Consider the following 27,902-nt stretch of genomic DNA (forward strand, 5'->3'; position numbering starts at 1 on the left):
GACCATATCTTCTGTTCCATAGACTAGTAGCACTTTCAGCAGTTGCTTTATGGCATCTAGGAGTTTGAACATAAGCTATTATGGGAAACATCCTATTTGATGTCATCTTAGATTCAATAATGAGCCCTTTCTCAGAATGATAAACCTTGCACCATCCACCCTGAAATATGACAGCTAAACCTTTCTCCTGAAGCTGTCCTACACTCAATAGATTGTTTTTCAATTCTGGTGAGAAATACACACCAGTTACCACTTGAGTGAGACCAGCAATATCCAGTTTCACAGTTCCCTTTCCCTTGACCAACATTTTTGAATCATCACCAAGTTTCACAGTTGTGTTAAACGATTCATCTATATCATGAAACCACTCTTTTACTCCACACATGTGATTACTACAGCCAGAGTCAAGATACCATACCTTCCCTCCTGAAGGTTGATCATTCCCATCTGATCGTGCCATCAACAACAGCTCCTCTGTTTCATCTTGCAATTCTGCATAGTTGGCACCATCTTCCCAACTTGGGCATTCATACTGAAAATGTCCAAGTTTGTGACACTTGTAGCACTCAACGCTTTCTTTGTTAAGAAAGTTTCTTCCTCTGCCACGACCTCCTCTGAATCCTCGACCCCTTCCTCGTCCTCCAGTTCTGCCAGAATTGGAGTTAGTAGCCTTCAAGGCCTGATCTTCCTCTTTGTATCCCCTCATTCGTTGTTCATGGACAAGAAGACTGCTTTGAAGTTCATCAATGGTGAGAGTACTTACATTGTTTGATTCCTCAATGGAGCAGACAACATAATTGAACTTTTCGGTCATGGATCTCAAAATTTTCTCCACAATCACAGTTTCAGACTGAGCTTCACCTTGAATTTTCATCTTATTAGCAATGACTAGGGTTCTTGCAAAATAATCATTGACTGATTCACCTTCTTGCATCCCAAGAACTTCGAATTCGCGACGAAGAGCTTGCAGTTGGGCTCTGCGCACCTTGTTCGAGCCATGATACTTGGATTTCATCGAATCCCATATTCCCTTTGATGTATCTTTGTTCAAGATTGTCTCCATGATGCTCCTCTCAATGGATTGAAACAGATAATTCTTGGCTTTGAGATCTTTCAGCTTTGCATCTTCATGTGCCTTGATCTGCTCTGGAGTGGGATTCTGTGGCCGTACAGGGATTCCATCTGCAACAAGACTCCAATACTCCTTCGATCGAAGAAGATTCTCCATGAGCATGGCCCAATGATCGTAGAACCCATCGAATTTGGGAACTGCAGGTTGTGCATAGTTTGAATTGTTTCTTGAATTGTCTCCCATGGCAATCACTATTCTTTGTTGTGAGCACCCTTCTTCTTCCCTTAATCGAACACGCTTCTCCTTCTCTTCCAATCGAACACGCTTCTCCTTCTCTTTCAATCGAACACACTTTTCTCACAAAAACTGCAGTTTTCTTGGTTCAGGCCCCTTACGGAGCTCTGATACCAAATGTTAGAGATAGAGAGATAGAGAGAATACACTTTTTGTTTTGGATTGCAACCAACAACTACTTTCATTCATTCAATACTTCAAGTACTTATACAGAGTTCTCTACACCTAACTCATTCTACATACAGACTCCTACAATTGGGCTTTTACCCATACAACAAACCATATTGGGCTAAGGCCCAAACCCTATACAACTAACAAAGCCAAACACGTCTTCCTCTGATTAGTGAAAAAAGCATTTTGTTGTGCTGAATAAATAGGCAAAGTGCTTTCATTCCGGGGAGACTTATTACTGATAACGCCTTAGTTGGTTTTGAGGCTTTCCACTATATGAAGAAAAAAAGGAAAGGGAAAAAGGGATATATGGCTCTCAAATTAGATATGGCGAAAGCTTATGATCGGATTGAGTGGGATTTCTTACATCAGGTTTTGATATCTATGGGGTTCCCTATTGGTTTTACACAACTTATTCTCAGGTGTGTGTCTTCTGTATCCTATGCACCTCTGATTAATGGTGAACCGGCTCCTTTCTTCTCTCCTCATAGAGGTCTCAGGCAAGGGGACCCCCTTTCCCCTTACCTATTTATCTTATGTGCAGAAGTTCTTTCCAGTTTGTTGGCTGATCAGGTGAGGGGAAAAAATCTCCATGGGGTGACAGTAGCAAGGGGGGCTCCCATGATTAGTCACCTATTCTTTGCAGATGATAGTTTAATTTTTGGAAGAGCTACTGCAGAGGAGGCAGATTGTATTTTAAAGGTCATCAAACTTTATGAGCAAACTTCAGGTCAATTAGTTAACATGGACAAGTCTGAGATTTCATTTAGCCGAAATGTGATAAGCACCGTTAAGGTTTTGATCCAAGAAAGGATGGGAGTAAAGGCTGTGGAAATCCATGACAAGTACCTTGGCTTGCCTACAGTTATTGGTAGATCTAAGAAAGCAATCTTTGCAAGGGTACAAGAACGTGTTTGGCGGAAATTACAGGATTGGAAGGGGAAAACATTGTCTAAGGCAGGTAAAGAAGTTCTTCTCAAATCAGTAGCCCAATCAATTCCTACTTATGTCATGAGTTGTTTTAAAATTCCGGAGGGAATTTGCCACAAGATTGAGGGTTCCATGTCCAGCTTTTGGTGGGGACAGCAGCGAGATGAACGTAAAATTCATTGGATCAGTTGGAGGCAATTATGTAAACCAAAGCATAGAGGTGGGATGGGCTTCAGAGATCTGGTTGATTTCAATCATGCATTATTAGCCAAGCAAGCATGGAGGCTATTACTGACTGGGAATTCACTACTGTATAGAGTATTGAAAGCAAGGTATTTCCCCCGAACTTCTATACTAAATGCTCAGCTTGGTTTCCAACCAAGTTATTCTTGGAGGAGTATATGGGAGACACTTGGGACTGTACAGGAAGGATTGAAATGGAGGGTAGGAGATGGTAAAGATATTAGGATATGGCATGATGCATGGCTCCCTGGATGTGGAGATGGTGTAATTCATTCTCATCAGACCATTCTACCACAAGATGCTCAGGTTTCTTCACTTATTTTGCAGGAAAGCAGGAGATGGAATGGACCACTAATAGATCAAATATTCAATCATCCAGAAGCTCAAAAAATAAAACTTATACCTTTGAGTTGGGCAGAAGGAAGAGATAGAGCTTTCTGGAGATGGAGCAGGTTTGGAGATTTTACAGTAAGATCAACATATATCCAGCTGCAAAATAAAAAGGTGAGCAATGAAGCAAGTTCCTCAGTTGGGACACAATTCCCTTGGAAAGCAATCTGGTTAGCAAAGATTCCAAACAAATTTAAACAATTTGCTTATAAGGCTGCAACAAACACCTTGGCATGTAGAGCTAACTTGGCAAAGAGAGGAATGCAAGTCCAACAATAGTGTTTACTATGCCAGCAACAAGTAGAGGAAAATTTAAATCATCTTTTTCTGCACTGTAATTGGGCACGAGCTGCATGGTTTGCTCATCCTCTAGGCTTGCATTCTGATTCTGTCTCACTTGGTTTTAGTGAATGGCTTGAGCAAGGATTTCGCCAGCAAGATGAAGATTGGGTTGTGGCTGTTATACAAGTGCTTCATGTTATTTGGAGGGCAAGGAATAATGCTTATTTCAATCAGGTAGTGGCTGATCCAGGAATGATGATACAACTGTCTATAAATAACCATTTGGAGTGGATAGAGGCTCAAGAACGATGTGAATCAAGGGTTGATGAGCAAGCAAGGAATATCAGATGGGAAGCACCACCACAAGGAGTCATTAAATTAAATGTAGATGCTGGTTGGTCAGGTCATAACTCCACTGGATTTGGACTGGTTGCTAGATCAGATAGGGGTGAACTTATGATGGCAGCAACGAAGGTGGAGCAATATCGCCTGGATTCCTTATTAGCTGAAGCCTATGCTGTTCCTTGGTGTCTTCAAATGGCATCTGAAATGGATTTGGAAAATGTGATTGTGGAGTCTGATTCATTAGCTGTAATACATGCCTTACGTACTGGTTCATGTCCGCCAGATATAGAAGCAGTGATACAAGATTGTAAAGTCTTATTTTCTTTGTTCCCTGTAATCTGTTTCAGTCATGCAAGAAGACAGGCAAACAGTGTGGCCCATGAACTGGCAGCTCTAGCTAGTAATTTCCCTTTCCATGTTTGGTGGCATGAGCCTCCACCTGTTGTTGCTCATGCCTTGGTTGTAGATTCCACTTACATTGATTAATGAAATTGGCTAAGGCCGAACCTTTACTAAAAAAAAAAAAATAGGCAAACACTGCCCTACTCCCTTGTGCTGAAAAAAATTCTCTGGGTCCCAGTTAAAATAATAAGGAAGACAATAATAATTTGTTGCCAAAAACATATCTTGTGAATTGAAAGAATATCCTGCAACAGCAAATTTCTGGTCACAATCAAGGGCTGGATTTTGCTTCTTTATTCAAAATTTGAAAACCCTCATCTGATTTCTCCTGTGCTTTTAACGTGTTTTTCCAATCCTCAATTTCCTCTACTGAATATCCTGAGTCAACCAGGTCTTGTAACTGCCTCCCTTCTTCGGTTCCTGAATTAATGTCCAACACGTGCAGATTCAATTCTTGAGCGTCTTCCGTTTTCTTTGATGCTGCCACGTTCGCCGCCGGCGACTCAATCTGGCTGCGCCGTGTCATCATCTGAAACGCCTCAGACTCCATGTATTCGTCGTTCTTATCCTCGGTTTCCACATCTTCTGCTGATTCATAATCTTTTTCAACAGCAGTATCTGGAATTTCAGCACCGACGTCGTTGTGTTCATCATCATAAGAGAAATCATATTCGTCTGAAACATAGACCTTCACCGGCATTGACGGCATGACTTCGACTCTTCCATAATCATAAGTAATATCATTTTTTTCAATCAAAACGATGCAAGAAGTCCCATTGACATCAACCGAGAGTGCAATAACGCAGTGGCGGAACCAGAAATTTTGGGAAGTCTGGAAAAATTTTAAAACCGCAAATCCACATACTACAATTTATAAATAATTATAAACCACACATCCAAGAAGTAAATACAAGATAAGAAAAAAATGGAACATATCAATAGTGTACTAAGTAAAATCACGGGGCAAATGCATTCTCCGAGTCCTCTTTGCGTGTTCGAAGAATATCAACATCATTAAGTGACTTGAATATCTCCCGCTCGGTGTAACATATCATCAAGTCATTGAACCACTCATCGTTGATCTTGTTGCGCAATTTAGACTTGATAAGCTTCATTGCTGAAAAAGCTCTTTCAACAGATGCTGTCGACACCGGCAATATCAAAGCCAACTCCATAAGTTTGTAGACCAATGGAAATAACAAATGTTTCTCAGTTTGAACCATCTTCATAGCCAAACTTGCAACATCATTACAAGTAGAAAAGGAAGCATGTCTTTGCACTTGAAGTATATAAGTGGCAAGTTGCTCCTTTATTGTTCCACGGTCATCATCAGAAAAGTCTTCATGATAAATATTAGCAAGATGAGCAAGCTTATCAACATTAAACTTGGAGAAAGAGTTATTGGGGTCAAGACATGAGAAACAATCAAGCACAATATTAGTTCCTTCACTAAAGCGGTGATCCATCTCCACACATATTTTGTCAATAGCAACATAAAAAATCTCTACACGGTAATAGTGAAGATTAGTGATAGTCCTACCTTCTTTCCTTGAACGACCCCGAACCGGTATTTCTTCATCCATATTTGGCACCGGAATACATTGATGACCACAAAATTCTTGGACATCACCAAATAATTCATCCCAACCACTATCTCTCAATGTCTTCAACCGAGCTTTGACAACAAGAACTAATTCCATGGCAAGCACAATATTAAGATCTTTTTGTTGTAAGGTTTTTGAAAGCTCATTTGTGATACCAAACAACTTTAACATAAGCTTCAAAATGAAAGCAAATTCAAAGCTCTCCATTTTTAATATCAAACCTGCTGCTTGAGATTGTCCACGTCCATCTTCATCAACCATATTAAGCACCGTTAACACAGAAGACCACATTTGATCCAAACGAATCAAGGTAATATGATGTGAACCCCATCTAGTATCCCCAGGTCTTGCGAGATTAGATGATTGGTGCAAGCCCCTTCCTGTAGATATCTCACCTTTCTCAAGACTATCCAAAATATCTTTGCGTTGTGTCTCCCTCAATGAATCTCTTCTCTTACAAGATGCACTTGTTGTGTTCACAATCAAGGAAATGTACTCAAAGAAATCATGAATAGATGAGCAACTACTAGCAACAGACACAACCACCAATTGCAAACGATGAGCATAGCAATGGACATAGAAAGCATAAGGGTTTTCATCTAAAATCTTTCTTTGCAAACCATTATATTCACCTCTCATATTTGAAGCTCCATCATATCCTTGCCCTCGTATCTTTGAAATAGATAAATTGAAACGATCAAGAATACCATAAAGAGCATCCTTTAGTGCCTCGGATGTAGTATCTTTGACATGTTGTAGAGCAAGAAATCGTTCCACAATCTCCCCTTTGTCATTCAAAAACCTAAAAAAATATACAACAAGGTTAGTTGGCGACATGGAGAACAATAGGTGTAATAGAAAGTACAACTACTAACCTCAACATCACCGCCATTTGCTCTTTGACGGATATATCACGTGACTCATCAATAAGCACAGAGAACTTTCTATCACCAAGCTCTACCATAATCTTAGTGGTAACTTCATTTGCACAACACATTGCAAGCTCCTTTTGAATGTTACCAGAAGTCATTGTACAATTTTTTGGGCCACGGTCATAAGCATCTCTAACTTGTTCATTCTTACATTTTAGCCAATCTACCATCTCTAAAAAATTCCCCTTATTTAGAGAAGAGGATGATTCATCATGGCCACGGAAAGCCATGCCTTGTGCAATGAGATATCTTGAACAATCTAAAGAAGAAGTCAAACGAATCTTATATAACTCTTCTGATTCCTTGGTTGCTCTAGCAAGGCTACTTGTCACACTTTGTCTTTGATTCTTGAAATCATCATAGCGCTCGACACATAAGTTGTGGCTACTACCATGACTACCAACATGATCTTTCAAACCTTGACATGCATGTTTCCAATCTTTATATCCGTCTTTGGTGAAGGCTTCATGACCAAAGTGCTCGGCCATACCGGGTTGCTTAAAGAGAAAGCAATAGAAACAATAAGCTGCATCCTTGAACTCACTATATTCTAACCATGGGTTCTTATCATACCATAGTTTAGAAAATCCTCTTGAAACTTTTCCAAATCCAGTACGAGGAAATTTTGCCAATTTTGGTTGCATTGGACCCTTCAACATATATGCCCTTCTGACTTCGTCTTGAATATTCGGAGCATACTCATTAATTTGTTTCCTACGACCCGGATCACGCACAATCTCGTTTGGATTAAACTCATTGGCCACATTAGGCGGTGGTTCTACTTCGGCTTCCGGTTGAACAATTTCCACATTCTCAATACTTGCTCTTGGAACCAAAAACTTCCTCATCTCTAATGATCTGTAGAAGCAACAAAGTAAAGCACAATTGAAAATTAATATCAAAATTAAAAAGTACTAAAAGCCAACACTAATAAACCATTCGTCCATTCCTATTATAAAAAGCAAAGCACAAGTCAAGCAGTGCTATGGATTAGTTACAATCTCAAAAGATAGAAAAGGGAAACTATTCCTATTATTGATGCAAGATCAGATGTTGAATTGATTTAATATTTGACTTGATTGATTTCTTCAACTTTTTTTATCACTTAATAATATTTCATTGATAAAAAGGCCAAAGCCTTAGGGCCCAAAGATGGGAGGTACAAAAAAAAAAGAGAAGACATAAAGTGGGCAATACTGCAGTATCACATGCTCAATTACTACAATTCAACACAACAAACAAAATTGTTGGGAATCAATACTCAAAGTCAAAACAGATAGTGGGTAGTAATTAAGCCACCGATGGAGGGACCAATAGCCAGCCTTTGAGTCTTGAAACAATACACAAAACAGCACAAGTCATAGGATATACAAATATTGCATACACTACATGATTTGAGTCTTGAGAAACACATATATTATAATAACAATACACATTCCACTTTACAGCAAATGGTGTGTCGGCTAGTAAATTCTCCACCTTCCAATTTCCAAATTTTCAATTTTCCAAAGCCATATAATTACTATCCACATTCCATACAATTTTCCATATCACTTTACACATTCCCATCTTACTCACTCTCTCTGCCTCAGCCCGTCTCTCACTCTATCACTATTTCACTCTCTCAATTCTCTGCTCACTCACTCTCTGTCTCTTTCACTCTCTCAACTCACGCCCTCACTCACTCTGTCTCAACTCTCAAAGTCTCACTCTTCATCTCCACAACATCCACACCACATGCATGCTTCTCAATTCTCAGTTCTCACTCACACTACTCAAAGAGGAAATAGTCAGAGGTTTACAATACCTCGGAGAGAAAGACACTTGCGCGGTGGAGACTGGAGACAGTGGATCAAGGCTGGCTGAGGACCACCGTGGAGAAAATTAGATCAGAGAAGGTGAAGCAACCGATATGACTTCTGAGGGTTTCCAATTTCTTGTAATTAGATCTGAGAATGTAAAAATCGTGAATGGAGCTTCAAGTTTCTTGATTTAGGGTTTCCCTAATTTTCCCCTTTCTTTTTCTGTGTAAGAATTTTTCTTTTTGTGATTTAGTCCCTAAGTTTTTCCTTAACCATTAAATTTTGCCCTTTTTCTTCTTTTTTTTTGGGCTTAAAACCCTACCTGGTCCAAATAATTTTTTTTTTCTTGAGCTAGGGCAAAGGCCCAGGCAAGCCAGGTGGTGAATCCGCCTATGGTTGCAACGACTGCCACGGCTGAAACCGCCGCGCTGGAAAGGCTCTTGCAGAGCTTCTCTCTCTAATCTCTCTCATCATGGTGCTATTAAGAACGATTATGTTTATAACAGAATTGTTACATTTTAACTCATAACAAAATTTAATGGTCATAATCCTTTCAATAAAATATTTTTAAGATGATTATGAAAATTTTAGATATTATAATTTTCTTTAAGGTAACATAGTTTAATATTAAAGTATCTTGTGAGTTAACATTTTCAAAATGTAACACCTAACTAATACAATAGGAAAATGTTGCTTTCGCACCTTTCCTTCTTTTCACCTCTAGAAAGATATAGGAATAAATGAGAGAGAGATGAGTGATAAGATAAGTGATGTGATAAAATTAAAAAAAAAAAAAGATGAGAAGAAAAATAGGTAAAAATAATATGTAAGTAAAACAAGAAAAACACATCAAAATTCAATAACTTACATAAGCAAACCAAGAACAAAGTATACACAAGACTTCAGGACAAAGGCCAATTTCATTTAAAAAAAATATGAAACAAATAAAACCAAAGAATCGACCTAACTTAGCACCTTCATGACATGATTGCAGCAGCTTCACGAGCAACGACACACGATAAAAACCAAGCCGAAAAGAGACACGAAAGAAACTCAATATAAAAGGCAATATGACCTTGTTCTTCCAAGAATGAGATTATAGAATTCTACTTGTTCTAGATGGTGGTGCGCAAACTTGTCTGGCTTAGTTAGTATGACGAATTTGTGCAGTCGCTATGATGGAGTACCTGCAAACGAGACTCCAACGTTGATGTCAGTTAGAGAAAAAAAAGACAATCTTAGTGGCTTTGAAGAAATAAGAGTTTTGTAAAAATGATTCGTGTGTTGTTTAAATGAACGTATACACCTATGTTTATAGGCTAAGAGTTCGTCGTTGTTGTCTCAGCAAGTCTATAGGAAGCCCATATGAATGATCTCTTGAGCGCAAAGTCACCCTAGGACTACCTTATTTGCTTATTATTTACAAGGTCGCCATGCGATTGATCGGCCTTAGCTGGGATAAGTCGTTCCTTGGCTAAGTCATCTAGTCTGCCACCTTTTAGTCCAACTAAGATGCTATTAGGAATTTTAGCATTTTGAGCCAATTGGAATAGGATCCCTTTAGCTTGGCGTATCAAACTTCATAAATTTTAGGAAAAAGATATTTACTAAGTGAATGCCCATTAGTGTAACGCCCAGTTTTTTAGGATCACCTTAATAACCTTTACACGAATGAAATATGCTAATCTTTCAAAAGTTGTAGAAATGTAAGTATAATTTTTTCTTTCTTTTTTAAAACATGATCCAATAAATGCACAATAAAGGAGAAAACTTGGGTCTAGTTCTTTATATCCTGGCAGTCCAGTGTCCCAATTATGTAATGACACCTGTAAATTTAATCCACCTCATGTTAACGGAGTTTACTTCATGTTTATCATTAATCACCGTTTCTCTTTCTCTCTGGGTAGCGCTCTTGTAATTGCCTTGCCACCGATAGGGTTTATTTTTCTTCCAAATTTCTCTGATGCACCATGATTGTTCTTTCTTTTCTCTCACAAAACATCAAATGTAAATCCAAACACAAAGCCTTTCTAATTTATGTTTGTGTTTATCAAATTAACCCTCATTGTCTCACCCTTCTTTTTTCTCAAATTCCCAATTTCTAAAGAGTTGTCCGTACCAATGAAATTGAGTTTCAAAAATGAAATCTTCGGTTTCAATTTGAAGAAAGTCAATAGTGATGAAAAAATTGATTCAAAAAGCCATAACTGAAGCTTTTTATATACCCAATTTCACAGAAACAAGAGAAGAGCACTTATTACCCCCTCTACAAAGGTGGAGACGACACAAAGTTTCAAGATGGCAACATGTGGCTTCCGATACTATAGCGAAAGAACACCATGGAAGCAGGAAGCTTCGACGAAGCTCGCATCAAGTGTCTATTTGTTGGTACATGTTGCCTTGCATTTTGTCAAAACAACCGATTGTCGAGGCAGATGTCGTGGCATCTGAATCCGTGAAATTAGGGCATCAGTCCTTAGCTTGAGTTTCTGTTGTTGGTCCTCTGAAGATTTACTGAAGATATGTTTTTGAGTTACTTGAGGAGCAAGTAGCTATTCCAGAAGGGTTTTAATTGTGGGTTGTTATTTGTTGAAACGATCTTTGTTAAAAGATTGATTTCTATCTTTACTTGTGCAATAAGTAAACAAAATGTATCAAGATTGCGTTTTGAATTGCTGTTGTTGCAATCTGTTACTTCAGCCCATGCTAATCCTAGAGCCCATGCTACCGCTGCTGAAGTCTATAAAAGGATGAAGACCTAAAACTTGAAGACCACCGAAGCTAAGAGAGAGAGATCAAGTGTTTTAGGATTTGTTATTGTGCTTTGTCCTTTGTTAGTTGTGAATCCTCTTTGCTCACTGATTCTATAAAGCAAAGAAGGGTTCTGTGTGTTTGATTGCGTTCAAACTCTGATTGTTCATTGTATTCACCAATCACTGTGGCAATGATTGAGAGAAAGTGAGAGGGGCTCTCATACTTAGGTTGAGATTCTAAGTAGAAATACACTGGGTAGATTAGGAAGTGAACTATGAACTGTTGTGTTCATGAGTGTCTGTAATTCCTGAATCTTGAGATAGTGGATTTCCTTTCTTTGGGTGCAAACCCTCCAGACGTAGGTGAAATTTTTTCACTGAACTGGGTTAACAATTCTTGTGTCTTGTTGTTTCTGGTTTAAAGTTTTATTTTATTGTTAGCGATTGTCGAACCTATTGTTCTAGCATCGTGCAGGACATTCGTACTACAGGGAACCTAAATTTACAATTGGCATCAGAGCAGGCACCCTGTTCTGGTTGGGTGAGCTCCAGGGAGTTTGATTCAAGTTCTCATGGACAACAAGGAGGGAGGATCAGTTAATAGGCCACCCATTCTGGATGGTACTAACTATGACTACTGGAAGGTTCGCATGACAGCCTTTCTCAAGTCAATTGACAACAAGACTTGGAAAGCTATTGTCAAGGGTTGGAAGCACCCCACTAAGGCTGAGGTTGAAGGCACCTCTACTACTGTTGTGGAGAAACCTGAAGAGGAATGGACCAGTGTTGAAGATGAAGCTGCTCTTGGAAACTCAAAGGCTCTGAATGCTATCTTCAATGGAGTTGACAAGAATATGTTTAGGCTGATCAATACGTGTACTGTGGCAAAGGATGCTTGGGAAATTCTGAAAACTGCACATGAAGGAACTACTCGAGTAAGGATGTCAAGGCTTCAAATGCTTACTACTCAATTTGAGAATTTGATGATGACTGAAGAAGAGACTATCTCAGAATTTCACATGCGTATCCGTGACTTGTCTAATGCTTCATTTGCTTTGGGAGAACCTGTGTCAGATGAGAAGCTTGTAAGGAAGATCTTGAGATCTCTTCCTCAAAAATTTGCTATGAAAGTCACTGCAATTGAGGAGGCTCAAGACATTGAGAACATGAAGGTTGATGAACTTATTGGCTCTTTGCAGACATTTGAGTTGAAACTGAGTGGAAAGTCTGAAAAGAAGAATAAGAGTATTGCTTTTGTGTCAAACACTGATGAAGGTGACGATGAAGACTGTGAGGGTGAAAACCTTTCTGAGGCTCTGGCTATGCTAGCAAAAAAATTCAACAGAGCATTAAGAAAGATTGACAAAAGAACCAAGCCTAATGTCCAGGACATGAAGTTCGACAACAAACCCAAGTTTTCTAATTCACAGAGGAAGATCAAGGAAGAAGAAAGATCTGGTCAGAATAAAGGAGTGCAGTGTCATGAATGTGAAGGATATGGTCATATCAGGTCTGAATGTGCCACCTATCTAAAGAAGCAGAAGAAAGGTATGATGGTAACTTGGTCAAATGAAGACACTGAGGATGAGGAGGAGATATCTGCAAACAAAGTCAATGCTTTCTCTGGAACCATCTATGAGTCTGATACAAGTGATGAGGACATTTCAGATGAGGAACTGGCTGAGACTTACAAGCTGCTACATATCAAGTGGGAAGAAGCATGTAAACTTGTGAGAGAAAAGCAAAGTGCGATAGAACTACTTGTCTCTCAGAATGAAAGGCTGAAAAAGCTCAGCACAAAGCTGAAGGAAGATCTGGAGGAATGGCAAAGTAAGTTTACTAATGCTGATGTTATGGAAAAGGCTAATCTAATGTTGATTAATGCAGGACTTCAAGAGGAAGTGGCAACTCTGACAAGAAAGCTTGAAGCTACTCACAAATTTGTTAGAATGCTGAACAGTGGTTCTGATATGCTTGATGAAATTCTGAAAGAAACCATCAAGCAAGGAGAGAGTTTGAAGGGAATTGGCTTTGACTACAGGACATCCAACAAAGAAGATCAGAAAGGATCAAAGAAATTTGTTTCTGCTACAAAACAAACTGAATTCAAGAAACCCAGAAATTATCAGTTGTCAGACTCATTGCCCCGACATGTGCCTCAGCATGTGAACCCTCAGCTCAAGCTTGGCAAAACTGTGCCTTGGAAGTGTCACTACTGTGGTAGGAATGGTCATATAAAGCCGTACTGTTTCCAGTTATATGGTTATCCTCAGATGCACAATAATATCAAGTCTACAAAGCCTATTCAGATGAGGAAGCAATGGAAGCCCAAGGGTGAAATTAAATGTCAGGTAGCATACACATCTTTCAGAGCATCATCAAAGGAAGACCGGTACTTTGATAGTGGTTGCTCAAAGCAATGACAGGGAACAAGAGTTTTTTACAAGACATCAGAAGTCACTCAACTAACTATGTTACTTTTGGAGATGGAGCTAAAGGAAAAATCAAGGGAGTAGGAAAGCTTGTTAGCACAGAATCTCCTAACTTGAATAATGTGTTACTTGTTAATGGTTTAACTGCCAACCTGATCAGTATAAGCCAACTGTGTGATCAAGGGTATGATGTGAAGTTCAATAAGCTAGAATGTGTTGTAACCACTAATGATGATAAAGTTGTGATGAGAGGGGTCAGATCAAAAGACAACTGCTATATGTGGACATCAGAGGAAAAAGCTCATGTTTCTAGATGTCTGTTAACCAAAGAAGATGAGGTAAATGTATGGCATCAAAGATTAGGACATCTCAACTACAGAGGCATGCAAAAGATTATTGCTGATGAAGCAATAAGAGGCCTGCCCAATTTAAGCTTGGGAGAAGGAAAGCTTTGTGGAGAATGTCAGATTGGTAAACAAACCAAGGTGTCACACAAGATGCTCCAGCATCAGACCACGACAAAGGTTCTGGAATTGCTTCACATGGATCTCATGGGTCCCATGCAGGTTGAAAGCTTGGGAGGAAAAAGGTATGTGTTTGTCTGTGTAGATGATTTTTCGAGGTATACATGGGTTGAATTTATGAGAGAATAGTCAGAGACTTTTGAAATATTCAAGAACCTATGTCTGAGACTTCAGAATGAGAAGGACTGTGTGATTGTGAGAATCAGAAGTGATCATGGAAGAGAGTTTGAAAATTCTAAGTTCTTGGAGTTCTGTGGAATAGAAGGTATTAGTCACGAGTTCTCTGCCCCCATCACTCCACAACAAAATGGAATTGTTGAAAGAAAGAATAGAACTCTCCAAGAATCAGCTAGAGTAATGCTACATGCTAAGAAGATTCCACACCAATTCTGGGCTGAAGCTATGAGTACTGCATGTTATATTCACAATAGAGTCACCATCAGGGCAGGGACATCCTCTACTCAGTATGAGCTATGGAAAGGAAGAAAGCCTTCTGTAAAATACTTTCACATATTTGGAAGTAAATGTTATATTCTTGCAGATCGTGATCCCGGGAGGAAGCTTGATCCAAGAAGTGATGAAGGGATTTTCATGGGGTATTCTATGAACAGCAAAGCTTATAGAGTTTTTAATTCTCGCACGAGGACCATGACGGAATCTGTGAATGTGACTGTGGATGATGAACCAAGCAAGAAGGAAGAAGCATATTTGAATGAAGATGATGATAATGCTGATGTTTCAGCCGATGCTCCAGCAACCGCCCTCGGCAATGAGTCAGAGACAAGTGCTGATGAAAAGGAAGACAAAGATATCCCATCAAACAAAGCTCCATCAATCAGGGTTCAGAAGAATCACCCTCAAGAAAAAATTATTGGTAATCTTCAAGAAGGGGTGACTACCAGATCCAGAAGTATGATTGCTCACAGTTGTTTCATCTCTAAGATAGAACCCAAGAATGTCAATGAAGCTCTCACTGATGAATACTGGATAAATGATATGCAAGAGGAGCTAGAGGAGTTCAGGAGAAATGAATTGTGGGAGTTAGTGCCTAGGCCTGAAGAAGTAAACATCATAGGCACCAAGTGGATCTTCAAGAACAAATCAGATGAAACTGGAACAGTCACAAGGAATAAAGCAAGGCTAGTTGCTCAAGGATATACTCAGATAGAAGGGGTTGATTTTGATGAGACTTTTGCTCCAGTAGCTAGACTGGAATCTATAAGACTCTTGTTAGGAGTTGCTTGTCTCTTGAAGTTTAGACTTTATCAGATGGATGTGAAGAGTGCTTTTCTAAATGGCTATTTGAGTGAAGAAGTTTATGTTGAACAACCTAAAGGATTTACAGATCCACATCATCCAGATCATGTGTACAAATTGAGGAAAGCCTTGTATGGCTTGAAGCAAGCACCTAGGGCTGTAAGATCAAGTTTTGATCTAGTAGTACACATAGGCGGATTCACCACCTGGCTTGTCTGGGCCTTTGCCCTAGCTTAGGGAAATTTTTTTTTCTTTGGACCAGGTAGGATTTTAAGCCCAAAAAAAAAGAAGAAAAAGGGCAAAATTTAATGGTTAAGGAAAAACTTAGGGACTAAATCACAAAAAGAAAAATTCTTACACAGAAAAAGAAAGGGGAAAATTAGGGAAACCCTAAATCAAGAAACTTGAAGCTCCATTCACGATTTTTACATTCTCTGATCTAATTACAAGAAATTGGAAACCCTCAGAAGTCATATCGGTTGCTTCACCTTCTCTGATCTAATTTTCTCCACGGTGGTCCTCAGCCAGCCTTGATCCACTGTCTCCAGTCTCCACCGCGCAAGTGTCTTTCTCTCCGAGGTATTGTAAACCTCTGACTATTTCCTCTTTGAGTAGTGTGAGTGAGAACTGAGAATTGAGAAGCATGCATGTGGTGTGGATGTTGTGGAGATGAAGAGTGAGACTTTGAGAGTTGAGACAGAGTGAGTGAGGGCGTGAGTTGAGAGAGTGAAAGAGACAGAGAGTGAGTGAGCAGAGAATTGAGAGAGTGAAATAGTGATAGAGTGAGAGACGGGCTGAGGCAGAGAGAGTGAGTAAGATGGGAATGTGTAAAGTGATATGGAAAATTGTATGGAATGTGGATAGTAATTATATGGCTTTGGAAAATTGAAAATTTGGAAATTGGAAGGTGGAGAATTTACTAGCCGACACACCATTTGCTGTAAAGTGGAATGTGTATTGTTATTATAATATATGTGTTTCTCAAGACTCAAATCATGTAGTGTATGCAATATTTGTATATCCTATGACTTGTGCTGTTTTGTGTATTGTTTCAAGACTCAAAGGCTGGCTATTGGTCCCTCCATCGGTGGCTTAATTACTACCCACTATCTGTTTTGACTTTGAGTATTGATTCCCAACAATTTTGTTTGTTGTGTTGAATTGTAGTAATTGAGCATGTGATACTGCAGTATTGCCCACTTTATGTCTTCTCTTTTTTTTTTGTACCTCCCATCTTTGGGCCCTAAGGCTTTGGCCTTTTTATCAATGAAATATTATTAAGTGATAAAAAAAGTTGAAGAAATCAATCAAGTCAAATATTAAATCAATTCAACATCTGATCTTGCATCAATAATAGGAATAGTTTCCCTTTTCTATCTTTTGAGATTGTAACTAATCCATAGCACTGCTTGACTTGTGCTTTGCTTTTTATAATAGGAATGGACGAATGGTTTATTAGTGTTGGCTTTTAGTACTTTTTAATTTTGATATTAATTTTCAATTGTGCTTTACTTTGTTGCTTCTACAGATCATTAGAGATGAGGAAGTTTTTGGTTCCAAGAGCAAGTATTGAGAATGTGGAAATTGTTCAACCGGAAGCCGAAGTAGAACCACCGCCTAATGTGGCCAATGAGTTTAATCCAAATGAGATTGTGTGTGATCCGGGTCATAGGAAACAAATTAATGAGTATGCTCCGAATATTCAAGACGAAGTCAGAAGGGCATATATGTTGAAGGGTCCAATGCAACCAAAATTGGCAAAATTTCCTCGTACTGGATTTGGAAAAGTTTCAAGAGGATTTTCTAAACTATGGTATGATAAGAACCCATGGTTAGAATATAGTGAGTTCAAGGATGCAGCTTATTGTTTCTATTGCTTTCTCTTTAAGCAACCCGGTAGGGCCGAGCACTTTGGTCATAAAGCCTTCACCAAAGACGGATATAAAGATTGGAAACATGCATGTCAAGGTTTGAAAGATCATGTTGGTAGTCATGGTAGTAGCCACAACTTATGTGTCGAGCGCTATGATGATTTCAAGAATCAAAGACAAAGTGTGACAAGTAGCCTTGCTAGAGCAACCAAGGAATCAGAAGAGTTATATAAGATTCGTTTGACTTCTTCTTTAGATTGTTCAAGATATCTCATTGCACAAGGCATGGCTTTCCGTGGCCATGATGAATCATCCTCTTCTCTAAATAAGGGGAATTTTTTAGAGATGGTAGATTGGCTAAAATGTAAGAATGAACAAGTTAGAGATGCTTATGACCGTGGCCCAAAAAATTGTACAATGACTTCTGGTAACATTCAAAAGGAGCTTGCAATGTGTTGTGCAAATGAAGTCACCACTAAGATTATGGTAGAGCTTGGTGATAGAAAGTTCTCTGTGCTTATTGATGAGTCACGTGATATATCCGTCCAAGAGCAAATGGCGGTGATGTTGAGGTTAGTAGTTGTACTTTCTATTACACCTATTGTTCTCCATGTCGCCAACTAACCTTGTTGTATATTTTTTTAGGTTTTTGAATGACAAAGGGGAGATTGTGGAACGATTTCTTGCTCTACAACATGTCAAAGATACTACATCCGAGGCACTAAAGGATGCTCTTTATGGTATTCTTGATCGTTTCAATTTATCTATTTCAAAGATACGAGGGCAAGGATATGATGGAGCTTCAAATATGAGAGGTGAATATAATGGTTTGCAAAGAAAGATTTTAGATGAAAACCCTTATGCTTTCTATGTCCATTGCTATGCTCATCATTTGCAATTGGTGGTTGTGTCTGTTGCTAGTAGTTGCTCATCTATTCATGATTTCTTTGAGTACATTTCCTTGATTGTGAACACAACAAGTGCATCTTGTAAGAGAAGAGATTCATTGAGGGAGACACAACGCAAAGATATTTTGGATAGTCTTGAGAAAGGTGAGATATCTACAGGAAGGGGCTTGCACCAATCATCTAATCTCGCAAGACCTGGGGATACTAGATGGGGTTCACATCATATTACCTTGATTCGTTTGGATCAAATGTGGTCTTCTGTGTTAACGGTGCTTAATATGGTTGATGAAGATGGACGTGGACAATCTCAAGCAGCAGGTTTGATATTAAAAATGGAGAGCTTTGAATTTGCTTTCATTTTGAAGCTTATGTTAAAGTTGTTTGCTATCACAAATGAGCTTTCAAAAACCTTACAACAAAAAGATCTTAATATTGTGCTTGCCATGGAATTAGTTCTTGTTGTCAAAGCTCGGTTGAAGACATTGAGAGATAGTGGTTGGGATGAATTATTTGGTGATGTCCAAGAATTTTGTGGTCATCAATGTATTCCGGTGCCAAATATGGATGAAGAAATACCGGTTCGGGGTCGTTCAAGGAAAGAAGGTAGGACTATCACTAATCTTCACTATTACCGTGTAGAGATTTTTTATGTTGCTATTGACAAAATATGTGTGGAGATGGATCACCGCTTTAGTGAAGGAACTAATATTGTGCTTGATTGTTTCTCATGTCTTGACCCCAATAACTCTTTCTCCAAGTTTAATGTTGATAAGCTTGCTCATCTTGCTAATATTTATCATGAAGACTTTTCTGATGATGACCGTGGAACAATAAAGGAGCAACTTGCCACTTATATACTTCAAGTGCAAAGACATGCTTCCTTTTCTACTTGTAATGATGTTGCAAGTTTGGCTATGAAGATGGTTCAAACTGAGAAACATTTGTTATTTCCATTGGTCTACAAACTTATGGAGTTGGCTTTGATATTGCCGGTGTCGACAGCATCTGTTGAAAGAGCTTTTTCAGCAATGAAGCTTATCAAGTTTAAATTGCGCAACAAGATCAACGATGAGTGGTTCAATGACTTGATGATATGTTACACCGAGCGGGAGATATTCAAGTCACTTAATGAAGTTGATATTCTTCGAACATTTTCCGCAAAGAGGACTCGGAGAATGCATTTGCCCCGTGATTTTACTTAGTACACTATTGATATGTTCCATTTTTTTCTTATCTTGTATTGACTTCTTGGATGTGTGGTTTATAATTATTTATAAATTGTAGTATGTGGATTTGCGGTTTTAAAATTTGCCCAGGCTTCCCAAAATTTCTGGTTCCGCCATTGGTAGTACAACTCTATGTTTTGATGATTACAAGTTAACTATTAAGTATGAACAATTATGGTACTCTAATGTTGTTTTCTGAGTGTTCAAATGGCAGGCCAAGACTCTAGACCTATCTCACATGATTCAGAAACACAATGCTCAAAGAGTAACCTCTGCAACGCTTTCGCACGTACTATGTTCAATCTGAACAGTAGATCAAGCTTCAGAAGATCTGAAGATTATAAAGCTCTGATATGGATTCAGCTCACTAGAAGCTCTGAAGGATCAGACGCTCTGAAGGATCAGAAGCCCTGAAGGATCAGACGCTCTGAAGGATCAGACGCTCTGAAGGATCAGAAGCTCTGAAGCATCAGAAGCCGAGTAGTGAAGACTCTGAAGTCCAAGAGTAAGCTGGCTCTGAAGTCCAAGTACTTCTCCTCTGAGTCCAGAAGCAGAAGGTACAAAGGTCAGAGGATCCAAGCTTCCCTCTGACTCTGATCATCAAGATTCACAAGTTCCAAGATGAAGCATCACTCTGATCAGAAGTCAACATGGTTGAAGGTCATGTCGCTATCCAAAGTACAAAAGCAATTGTACCATTCCTGACGACCTTACCTAACTAATTCAGCCACAGCAGAACCTAGAAATTCCAGATCTGCCCTCCAACGGTAGCATCTCCATGCAACGTTCAAACCCTAATCCTTGGAGTTTATAAAGAGGCTGAAGATTGAAAGATGTCGTCTAAGAAACTTGTTCACGCGCAAGAAACATTTCAAATCTTCTTAGCAATCTTTCTTCAAATAGAACTAGTGTGTTTACTATTAGCTTTTGAAGAAGCACTTATTTGTAAACCCAAAACCTTCAAACAGTTGTTTGATTTACCTTTAGGAGATCAAGGTAGATCGGATCCTAGAGAAGACTAAGAGAGTGAATCTTAGTGTTAGCTAAGTCAGTGTATTGTTAGTCACTTTGCAGGTAGCAAGTGCAGTTGTAACAAAACTCTGATTAGTGGATTGCCTTCATTCTAAGAAGGAAGAAATCACCTTAACGGGTGGACTGGATTAGCTTGAGGGATTTATCAAGTGAACCAGGATAAAATCATCTGTGTGCTTTCCTTATCTCTTATCTCTGCACTTTTATCATTGGTGATTGAAGAGATTTATTTAAATCTCAAGAGGGTTAAGTTTTTAGTTATAAAACGCTATTCAAACCCCCCTTTCTATCGTTTTTCATACCTTCAATTGGTATCAGAGCGCAAGTTCTGATTACCACACCTAACAGTGTTCACTGATCCAGGACGGTGTGAAAAACTAAAATGGTTGCCACCATTGAAACGCAAAAAGATGTCTACAGTGCAAAGCCTCCTATGTTTGATGGGCAAAGATTTGAATACTGGAAAGACAAGATTGAAAGCTTCTTTCTGGGCTTTGATGCAGATCTCTGGGATATTATAGTGGATGGCGACGAGCGTCCAGTTGATGTTGATGGCAAGAAGATCTTCAGATCAGAGATGTCTGCAGAACAAAAGAAGCTTTACTCACTGCATCATAAAGCTAGAACTATTCTTCTAAGTGCTATCTCTTATGAAGAATATCAAAAGATCACAGATCGTGAGCATGCTAAGGGTATCTTTGATTCATTGAAGATGACCCATGAAGGAAACAAGAAGGTGAAGGAGTCAAAGGCGTTGGCCTTGATTAGAAAGTATGAATCCTTCCAGATGGAATCCAGTGAGTCAATTGAGGACATGTTCTCCAGATTTCAGCTACTCATTGCTGGAATTAGACCTCTCAACAAGAGCTACACAACTATTGATCATGTCATGAGAATTCTGAGAGGCCTTCCTGAAAGATGGATGCCTCTGATAACTTCCTTGGAGCTCACAAGAGATGTTGATCAGATGAGTCTGGAAGAACTCATAAGCATACTAAAGTGTCATGAACTGAAGCGTTCTGAACATCAGGATCAGAAGAAGAAGTCTATTGCCTTGAAATCCAAATCTGAAAAGGCTAAAGCTCTCCAAGCAGAAGAAGAAGAATCTGAAGAAGCCTCTGAAGATTCTGATGAGGATGAGCTGACTCTGATCTCCAGAAGGCTTAACCGCATCTGGAAGCACAGGCAGAGCAAGTACAAAGGCTCTGGAAAGAATAAAGGAAAGAATGAATCCTCTTCTGATCAGAAGAAGTCTTCATCAAAGGAAGTCACATGCTTTGAATGCAAAGAATCAGGGCACTACAAGAGTGATTGTCCTAAGCTGAAAAAGGACAAGAAGCCAAAGAAGCATTTCAAAGCTAAGAAATGCCTCATGGTGACTTTTGATGAATCAGAGTCAGAGGATGTTGACTCTGATGGAGAAGTTGTTGAAGGACTCATGGCTATTGTCAAGAACAAAGAAGCAAAGTCAAAAGAAGCAACTAACTCTGAATCAGCATCAGAGGAAGATCCAGACTCTAACAATGAATAAGCATAAAAGGTTGAAAAAGGAATTTACTACTGTTTCTAAAACTTCTACTGAACATGAGAAAATTATTTATGAACTGAAAGAAAATAATCATGCTTTAGTTAACTCTAACTCTATGCTTAAAAACCAGATCATCAAGTTAGAATAAGTTGTTGCATGTGATGCCTCTGATATAAAGAATGAATCTAAATATGAAAAATCCTTTCAAAGATTCCTAGCTAAAAGCGTAGATAGAAGCTTGATGGCTTCAATGATCTATGGCGTTAGCAGAAATGGGATGAGTGGCATTGGCTACTCTGGACCAAGTAGAAATGAGCCTCCTATGCTTAAGGCCAAACCTCTGCATGAACATTTTGTACCCTCTGGTACCATTTTTGCTGAATCATTGCCTGCTAAAATTGCTAAACCTTCTCGTAAAAAAGGAACTCCTTCTGTGCTTAAATATCATGCTCAAATTCCCTTATGTTATCATGTTGAGAAACCCAAGGTCGTCATAACCTCTGGAGTAACTAACAAGAAAGGACCCAGAAAATGGGTACCTAAGGATAAGATTATCTATGTTGCAGATATCCTTGATCGCTCCACTGAAACACCAATCATGGTATCTGAACAGTGGATGCTCGCGTCACATGACGGGAGAAAGGTGTATGTTCCAAGAGCTAAAACTTAAGCCTGGAGGCGAAGTTGGCTTTGGAGGAAATGAGAAGGGTAAAATTGTTGGTTCTGGTACTATTGGTGTTGATAATAGTCCATGCATTGATAATGTTCTATTGGTAGATGGCTTAAATCATAACTTATTGTCTATAAGTCAATTAGCTGACAAGGGTTATGATATAATCTTCAATTAAAAGTCTTGCAGGGTTGTAAGTCAGATCGATGGCTCTGTTCTGTTTAACAGCAAGAGGAGGAACAACACTTATAAGATCAGACTATCTGAGTTGGAAACTCAGAAAGTAAAGTGTCTTCTGTCTGTTAATGAAGAGCAATGGGTATGGCATAGACGGCTAGGGCATGCCAGTATGAGAAAGATTTCTCAGCTGAGTAAGCTTAACTTTGTCAGGGGCTTACCCACTCTGAAGTTCTCTTCAGATGCTCTTTGTGAATCATGTCAGAAAGACAAATTTACAAAAGTCTCCTTCAAGGCAAAGAATGTTGTTTCCACCTCAAGGTCGTTGGAACTTCTGCATATCGACCTTTTTGGACCAGTGAAAACTGAGTCTATAGGTGGCCAAAGATATGGGATGGTCATTGTTGATGATTATAGCCGCTGGACATGGGTAAAATTTCTATCTCGCAAGGATGAGTCTCATTCTGTGTTCTCTACCTTTATTGCCCAAGTGCAAAACGAGATGGCTTGCAGAATTATGCGTGTCAGAAGTGATCATGGTGGAGAGTTTGAGGATGACAAGTTTGAGAGTCTGTTTGATTCCTATGGAATTGCACATGATTTCTCTAGTCCTAGAACTCCTCAACAAAATGAGGTTGTTGAGAGGAAGAATAGAACTCTTCAAGAGATGGCCAGAACCATGCTTCAAGAAACTGACATGGCAAAGCACTTCTGGGCTGAGGCAGTAAACACAACATGTTACATTCAGAATAGGATCTCTATCAGACCAATTCTGAATAAGACTCCTTATGAATTGTGGAAGAAAGTAAAACCCAACATATCTTACTTTCATCCTTTTGGTTGTGTTTGCTATGCTCTGAATACTAAGGATAGATTACATAAGTTTGATTCTAAATCTTCTAAATGTCTATTACTTGGTTACTCTGAACGATCTAAAGGTTTTAGAATTTTTAATACTGATGCTAAAACTATTGAAGAATCTATCCATGTTAGATTTGATGATAAGCTTGACTCTGATCAGTCAAAGCTAGTTGAAAAGTTTGCAGATATGAGTATTAATGTTTCTGACAAGGACAAAGCTCCAGAGGAAGCTGAGCCAGAGGAAGACTCTCCAGAGGAAGTCGGTCCCTCTGATTCACAGCCTCAGAAGAAGAGCAGAATTGTTATCTCTCACCCTAAGGAGTTGATTCTGGGAAACAAAGATGAACCAGTCAGAACCAGATCAGCATTCAGACCCTCTGAAGAGACTCTACTTAGTCTGAAGGGATTGGTATCCTTAATTGAACCAAAATCAATTGATGAAGCTCTTCAAGACAAAGACTGGATTCTGGCAATAGAAGAAGAACTGAATCAATTCTCCAAGAATGATGTTTGGAACCTTGTCAATAAACCTCAAGGAGCTCACATCATTGGAACCAAATGGGTGTTCAGAAACAAGCTAAATGAAAAAGGAGATGTAGTCAGAAACAAAGCATGGCTAGTTGCTCAAGGCTACAGTCAGCAAGAAGGAATATATTACACTGAAACATTTGCTCCAGTAGCAAGATTAGAAGCAATCGGACTGCTGATTTCATTCTTAGTGAATCACAACATAATTCTTCATCAGATGGATGTTAAGAGTGCCTTCCTGAATGGATACATCTCAGAGGAAGTGTATGTGCACCAACCTCCTGGTTTTGAAGATGAGAAGAACCCTGACCATGTTTTCAAATTGAAGAAATCTCTCTATGGTCTGAAGCAAGCTCCCAGAGCATGGTATGAGAGACTTAGCTCATTCCTTCTGGAAAATGAGTTTGTAAGGGGTAAAGTAGATACAACTCTCTTCTGTAAAACTTACAAAGATGATATCTTAATTGTTCAAATTTATGTTGATGATATTATATTTGGATCTACTAATCCATCTCTTTGCAAAGAATTTTCTGAGATGATGCAGGCTGAATTTGAAATGAGTATGATGGGAGAACTCAAGTACTTTCTGGGAATACAAGTTGATCAAAAACCAGAAGCTACTTACATCCATCCGAGCAAGTACACAAAGGAACTTCTGAAGAAGTTCAATATGACAGAATCAATAATTGCTAAGACTCCTATGCATCCTACTTGCATTCTGGAGAAAGAAGATGTAAGATCAAGATTTGATCAGTGGTTGCATCTCTATATTTTGATGATTACAATTAAGGTTTTTGAGGATGAACAATTATGGTACTCTAACGTTTGTCCTTTTGAGTTGTGACAAACAGGTTCTAATTCTGACCCAAGCTGATTCCATCAGAAGAAGAAGACCCAAGGGTAACCAAAAGAGAGTTCTAAAGCTTACCATGTTCGTTCAGAACAGTGGCAAATCCTTCAGAAGTTCTGAAGATAGAAGCTCTCAAGAGGTACTGAAGAACCAGAGTCAGAAGTTCTGAAGACTAGATGTTCCAGAAGGAACGGTCCTGAAGTAGAAGACTTAAGTTCTGAAGACCTGCAAGAAGTTGGCTCTGAAGACCCAAGCTATTCTAGCTCTGGCATTCAGAAGTTCTAAGGAACATGCCCAGAAGCAGAAGTTGCAAGGTCAGAGGATCCAAGCTTCCGTCTCACTCTGATCAGAAGCTTCACCAACATCCATCTGAAGCACTCCAGATCATAAGTCAGCTGGTGAAAGGACAAGTCGCTGTCATAGTACACATCGTACAGTCATAGCCTACCTGCCACCTACCACGTTCAGCCTAGCAGTCTGATATTACAAGATTGTCACTCCAACGGGCAAAACCCTAGCAACGGCTACACCAAATGCCTTGGAGTATATAAGGGCTAAACATAGACGAAAGAAGCTAAGAAACTTTGCTGATATTCTTGAATCTATTCTAACCGATCTCTTAGCAATATTTCTTCATTGTTCTTGAACATATGAGTTTACCATTAGCTTTTCAGAAGCATTTCTTGTAAACCCAAAACCTTTTACAAACACTTTGTAAAGTTCCTTAAGAGATCAAGTTTGGTCGGATCTTGAGAGGACTGAATCAAGTTTGGTTTAGTGTTTAGCTAGTCTTGAGATGATCGGTTGATCAGCTTCTTGAGAGTATACTAGTGAGAAAATCAGTGTATTGTTAGTCACTTTGCAGGTTGCAAGTGCAGTTGTAACATTCATTGATTTTAGTGGATTGCCTTCATCAAAAGAAGGAATAAATCACCTTCACGGGTGGACTGGATTAACTTGAGCTTTTATCTCAAGTGAACCAGGATAAAATACTTGTGTGCTCTACTTCATATTCTTTAGCACCTAGTTCTTATCTTTAAGTTTGTCAAAACTTAAAAAGGGAAAACTTTTGTTTAAAAACTCTATTCAAACCCCCCATTTCTAGTGTTTTTCGCACCTTCAGAAGATGCCAGTGGGAAAGTATGTCAGAAGCTTTATCGTGGAATGATAGGTTCACTTCTATACTTAACTGCATCTAGGCCAGATATTATGTTTAGTGTTCACTTATGTGCTCGATTCCAATCAGATCCTAGAGAAACTCACTTAACTGTTGTTAAGAGAATTCTCAGATATCTGAAAGGTACCACTAACCTTGGCTTGATGTATAAGAAAACATCGGAGTATAAGCTTTCAGGTTATTGTGATGCTGATTATGCTGGAGATAGAACTGAAAGAAAGAGTACTTCTGAAAATTGTCAATTTCTATGAAGTAACTTAGTCTCATGGGCAAGCAAGAGGCAGTCTACTATTGCACTATCCACTGCAGAGGCAGAATATATCTCAGCAGCTATTTGCAGCACTCAGATGCTCTGGATGAAACATCAGCTAGAGGATTATCAAATCCTTGAGAGCAACATTCCAATTTATTGTGATAACACTGCTGCAATCTCACTCAATAAGAATCAAATCTTACACTCAAGGGCTAAACACATTGAGGTAAAGTATCACTTTATTATAGATTATGTTCAGAAGGGCGTACTTCTTCTGAAGTTTATTGATACTGACCATCAATGGGCAGATATCTTCACAAAGCCCTTAGCAGAGGATAGATTTAAATTTATACTTAAAAATCTGAAAATGGATTTTTGTCCAGTATGAAGATGGATCAGAACCTCTGACTATGATGCTTCCTCATCAGTAGATGTCTAGTTCATAAGGTGACTCAGTCAGAGGATAAGTACCCATTGGTGCTTACTCTGATACGAGACAGTAAATGTGTGTCAGTTACCTTGATACATCGTTCCTTGTGCCCGTGCTGACAATCTGTTGTAATGAGTGTTGATGTGCTTTTTCTCCACCGTGTGATTTGTGTATTAACTGTTCATAATGATGTTCTTAATTTCAACCGTTGATTTTACTTTTGCTTTTACAATCAACAACGGTTACTTTCTAAAACCACTACGCAAACACGTTCTCCATCATTCACGTCTTTTGCTTCTCTCTCCTGTTTGAAAAAACCCTCATTCTCTCTCGATTTCACTCATCTCTCTTCTACCCAAACCTCCTACCTTCAACAATGGCAAATTCTGAAAGAGCTGACTCCGGTGAACGATCCGATTCCGCCGATGGAAGAGTATTTCCTAGAATGGTTGTGGGTCTTCCAACAGGGCAAGTGGGTCCTGTTCTGCGTCCTAGATCGACTGAGGGTGCTGAAGCACAAGTCCAAGACGCGGAAGATGTTGTTCCCTTATCTCAGAGAAGATGTGCAGTTACCTGCGTTTTCCCTCCAGAAAATCTCCAAGTTCTTGCTGAATGGAGATTTGACCTCGACAACATTGTTGACAATGGAGTTGATCTTCGTTATGAAGCACAAGCTCAAGGCTGGGAAGGGTATTTCCAAAGACTCCATGGTCCAGTTTATGACAAACTCGTGAAGGAATTTTGGAAGCATGCTGACTGCAATGAGCATCAAGTTGTGTCATTTATCCTAGGAAAGAGGATCATCATTTCTGAGAAGTCGTTTGCAAGGCTTTGGGTGCAGAGACAAGCAATGGCTACAGATTCCAGTTGCAGGAATCAAAAGTCAAACCAAAAACCAAAGAGGCAGTCAACATGGCTCTTTATTCTACATGGAAGCCAGGGAAAAATGACTGCAAGA

General features: G+C 39.1%; 3 protein-coding genes across 3 annotated transcripts; 2 read left to right on the plus strand and 1 right to left on the minus strand.

The window, feature by feature from the left end:
• Positions 1-1,864: 1,864 nt before the first annotated feature.
• Positions 1,865-4,213, plus strand: LOC130724818 (uncharacterized). The gene is made up of 2 exons (XM_057576092.1): positions 1,865-3,270; positions 3,508-4,213. Exons 1-2 carry the CDS (start codon positions 1,865-1,867, stop codon positions 4,211-4,213), a joined length of 2,112 nt encoding a protein of 703 aa, XP_057432075.1.
• Positions 4,214-4,896: 683 nt separating this feature from the next.
• Positions 4,897-7,519, minus strand: LOC130721834 (uncharacterized). Its single transcript, XM_057572413.1, has 2 exons — positions 6,609-7,519; positions 4,897-6,535 (listed from the first exon to the last, which is right to left on the minus strand). Exons 1-2 carry the CDS (start codon positions 7,511-7,513, stop codon positions 5,086-5,088), a joined length of 2,355 nt encoding a protein of 784 aa, XP_057428396.1. The 5' UTR covers positions 7,514-7,519; the 3' UTR covers positions 4,897-5,085.
• Positions 7,520-16,965: 9,446 nt separating this feature from the next.
• LOC130721957 (uncharacterized) lies at positions 16,966-19,498 on the plus strand. Its single transcript, XM_057572542.1, has 2 exons — positions 16,966-17,876; positions 17,950-19,498. The coding sequence occupies exons 1-2, from the start codon at positions 16,972-16,974 to the stop codon at positions 19,412-19,414; spliced, it is 2,370 nt and encodes a 789-aa protein (XP_057428525.1). The 5' UTR covers positions 16,966-16,971; the 3' UTR covers positions 19,415-19,498.
• The last annotated feature ends 8,404 nt before the right edge of the window (positions 19,499-27,902 follow it).

The sequence above is a fragment of the Lotus japonicus genome, chromosome 6 (genome assembly GCF_012489685.1).
Source record: "Lotus japonicus ecotype B-129 chromosome 6, LjGifu_v1.2".
Lineage (NCBI taxonomy): Eukaryota > Viridiplantae > Streptophyta > Magnoliopsida > Fabales > Fabaceae > Lotus > Lotus japonicus.

Coding starts and splice junctions, on each gene's coding strand:
- LOC130721957 (XM_057572542.1), top strand. CDS start 16,972: ATGAGGAAGTTTTTGGTTCCAAGAGCAAGTATTGAGAATGTGGAAATT. Junction 17,877..17,949: donor CAAATGGCGGTGATGTTGAG/GTTAGTAGTTGT, acceptor ATATTTTTTTAG/GTTTTTGAATGACAAAGGGG.
- LOC130721834 (XM_057572413.1), bottom strand. CDS start 7,513: ATGAGGAAGTTTTTGGTTCCAAGAGCAAGTATTGAGAATGTGGAAATT. Junction 6,536..6,608: donor CAAATGGCGGTGATGTTGAG/GTTAGTAGTTGT, acceptor ATATTTTTTTAG/GTTTTTGAATGACAAAGGGG.
- LOC130724818 (XM_057576092.1), top strand. CDS start 1,865: ATGGCGAAAGCTTATGATCGGATTGAGTGGGATTTCTTACATCAGGTT. Junction 3,271..3,507: donor TTCCCTTGGAAAGCAATCTG/GTTAGCAAAGAT, acceptor ACTTGGTTTTAG/TGAATGGCTTGAGCAAGGAT.